At 47.9% G+C, this 3,263-nt stretch overlaps 1 protein-coding gene across 3 annotated transcripts in view; it reads left to right on the top strand.

The window, feature by feature from the left end:
* The window catches only part of ZNF77 (zinc finger protein 77), a 31,999-nt gene that overhangs the window by 8,281 nt on the left and 20,455 nt on the right, over positions 1-3,263 (top strand). For all 3 annotated transcript variants that reach the window (XM_017848026.1, XM_017848024.1, XM_017848025.1), the window contains exons 2-3: positions 880-1,006; positions 2,718-2,895. In XM_017848026.1, coding sequence (XP_017703515.1) covers positions 880-1,006; positions 2,718-2,895 — 305 coding nt within the window. The remainder of the gene's footprint in view (positions 1-879; positions 1,007-2,717; positions 2,896-3,263) is intronic.

The raw sequence follows: 3,263 nt of genomic DNA, 5'->3' as shown, positions 1-3,263 counted from the left end.
CGCCCGGCCTCTTTTTTTTTTTTTTGAGATGGAGTCTCGCTCTGTTGCCCAGCCTGGAGTGCAGTGGTGTGATCTGGGCTCACTGCAAGCTCCACCTCCTGGGTTCACACCATTCTCCTGCCTCAGCTTCCCGAGTAGCTGGGACTATAGGCGCCTGCCACCACACCCAGCTAATTTTTCTTTTCTTTTTTTTTTTTTTTTGTATTTTTATTAGAGACAGGGTTTCACCGTGTTAGCCAGGATAGTCTCGACCTCCTGACCTCGTGATCTGCCTGCCTCGGCCTTATTTTATTTTTTTGAGATTGGGTCTCACTCTGTTGCCCAGGCTGGAGTGCAGTGGCACAATCACAGTTCACCGCAGCCTTGAACCCCTGGGCTCAAGCGATCGTCCCTCCTCACCCTCCTAAGTAGCTGGGACTACAGGTGTGTGCCACCATGGCTGGTTAATTTATCATATTTTATTTTTTTTGTAGAGACGGGATCTCGCTATGTAGCCCAGGCTGGTCTCCAACTCCTGGCCCTAAGCAATCCTCCCACCTCAGCCTCTCAAAGTACTAGGATTACAGGCACGAGCCACCAGCCTTAGCTTAATGATGCTTTCACATTTTTTAGTGTTTCCTCTGCCCTGCAGATCTGAGATCTGCCATTTCTCAGTAATTCCTTGTAAGTCTCCCGCAGAGGCCACCATCACGCTTTGCTTCCTGTTGGGAAGGTACTCACAGCATTGCGTGTACCGCACTTTTTCATATTGTCTGTCACCTCTCACAAGAACATAAGCTCTGTGTGGCTCAGTTCCCCAGGCTGTCGGCCTCACCCCTCTTCCTGTGCACATTGGGGAGGATGGTGCCTTGCTGAAGTGGGATGTGTGGAATGTTTTAGGACTCCCTGGTCTTTGAGGAAGTGGCTGTGAACTTCACCCCAGAAGAGTGGGCGTTGCTGGATCATGCTCAGAGGAGCCTGTACAGAGATGTGATGCTGGAGACCTGCAGGAACCTGGCCTCCTTAGGTAAGATTGGCATCATTCCTTCCCTGCGTCCCTGGAGAGCAGAGATACCTTGTTTTTCTTTTGATTTGAGCTCAGAAATTGAAATATCTTGGAAAAGAGATAGACATGATCCCAACCCCCATGGAACATGGAGTCAAAACGCTTCTCCCTGAAAACAAAGTTTTGTGTATTATTGATATTTAGGTTTTCTTGATCACCAGTCTTTTGGCTGCTCACAGGTTATAAGTGTGGGCAGAGTATTCTGTGTCACGTTGGGGCAACGGAGGCAGCTCTGTGGTTCACCACACAGAGTAACTGTACTGGGAAAATCAAAGTACACTGTGATAAAGTAAATCAAAGTTACACGGTGAGTAATCCATGTTTGACATGGTCATTTTGCTGCAGTTAAAACTCTCAGTCATCATCGGTGGTCTGGGAGGTCATAAGTGTTGGCCTGTCTCGGGGAACATTTGTTGCCCTTCACAATCCTTCCTCATCATGTGATTCTCAAGGAGTGGGCGGCGCCCACACCTGAGGGCAGCCAGGCACAGCCGAGAGGAAGGACTCCTGTAAGGGCCCTGTGCCTGTGAGCACCAGGAGAGCAGTAAGCAGCCCTCAGGCAGAGTGGGTTCTGGATAAGAAGGTTCTATTTGGCAGTGTGGGTTAGAAACACAAACCCTTCTCTGAGAAGGAGGAGGTGTGTCCTCTCTCAGCTGCCCTGTGTGGCTTTTCCTCCATCCTCCTGCACCATCCTCCTTCGCAGGGGAAAGCCTCTGTATTTCCTCATATAAAAGGAGCATTTGTGCATGTGCATTTTGCCCACCAACTTTGTACTTTCCTTTTCTGATAATATTTTACTTGACATCAGTCTCCATCTCTTTGGAACTATTCTGTTTCTTAGTAAACAGGCTGCCATGTTCATCTCTTCTTTTTTTTTTTTTTGAGACAGAGTTTTATTGCCCAGGCTAGAGTGCAATGGCACAATCTTGGTTCACTGCAACCGCCACCTCCCAGGTACAAGTGATTCTTCTGCCTCAGCCTCCCAAGTAGCTGGGATTACAGGCACGTGCCACTATGCCTGGCTAATTTTTTGTATTTTTAGTAGAGACAGGGTTTAACCATGTTGGTCAGGCTGGTTTTGAACTCGTGACCTCAGGTGATCCACCCGGTTTGGCCTCCCAAAGTTCTGGGATTACAGGCGTGAGCTCCCCCGCCCGGCACTATTCTTTTTTTGAGACAGGATCTCACTCTGTCACCCAGGCTGGAGTGCCGTGGTGCAATCATGGCCTACTGCAGCTTTGACTTCCTGGGCTCAAGTGATCCTCCCTCCTTGGCCTCCCAAGGAGCTGGGATTATAGGCACACAACACCAACACCACGCGTGGCTAATTTAAATTTTTTGTTGTTGTTCAGAGATGAGGTCTCCTTATTTTTCTACGTTGCCCAGGCTCCTCTTGAACTCCTGGGATCAAGCAATTCTCCTACCTTGGCCCCCCAGTGCTTTGGGGTTACAGGCATGAGCCACTGCACCCGGCTCATCTGTTTTTTATTATTGCCAAATTCTCAAATAGATGAGGTCAACAGAGTCTCACTTTGATAGCATGTCTATTCTTCCTTATAAACTGTGGTTACATTTTTGGATTAGTATATGAAAAGAAATCCATATGTGGTCTATTTTCTTTCCTTTATCCCAACATATTTCCCCTAAGAAATTGTGTAATTGATTGTTGCAGATTGTTGCATTTATGTTAGAACCAGTGGATCAAGTTCTCAGAGTGATGTTTTGGGGAATGGAATATCCAATGATGAAGAAATTGTAAAGTTCACAAGTGATTACTGGTCTATTTTTGGAGAAAATTGGAGATTTGATAACATTGGAGATCAGCACCAAATCCCAGAGAGGCATTTGAGGTGAGTGGCTCACAATCAGAGGGATGGGCCTCTCCACAGAGTGTCAAACTAACTTGCAATTAAACGAAAAGTATCAGCCGGGTGGGGGGGCTCACGCCTGTAATCCCAGCACTTTGGGAGGCTGAGGCGGCCGGATCACCTGAGGTCAATAGTTCGAAACCAGCCTGGCCAATATGGAGAAACCCTGTCTCTACTAAAAATACAAAACTTAGCTGGGCGTGGTGGCCCATGCCTGTAATCCCAGCTACTCAGGAGATTGAGGCAGGAGAATCGCCTGAACCTGGGAGGCGGAGGTTGTGGTAAGCCGAGATCACGCCACTGCACTCCAGCCTGGGCGATGAGAGCAAAGCTCCATCTCAAAAAAAAAA

Source organism: Rhinopithecus bieti, unplaced genomic scaffold (assembly GCF_001698545.2).
Source record: "Rhinopithecus bieti isolate Rb0 unplaced genomic scaffold, ASM169854v2 scaffold_30687, whole genome shotgun sequence".
In the NCBI taxonomy this organism is placed as follows: Eukaryota; Metazoa; Chordata; class Mammalia; order Primates; family Cercopithecidae; genus Rhinopithecus; species Rhinopithecus bieti.
Note: the sequence above shows the minus strand (reverse complement) of the source record. Positions and strands in the feature narration are given on the sequence as shown.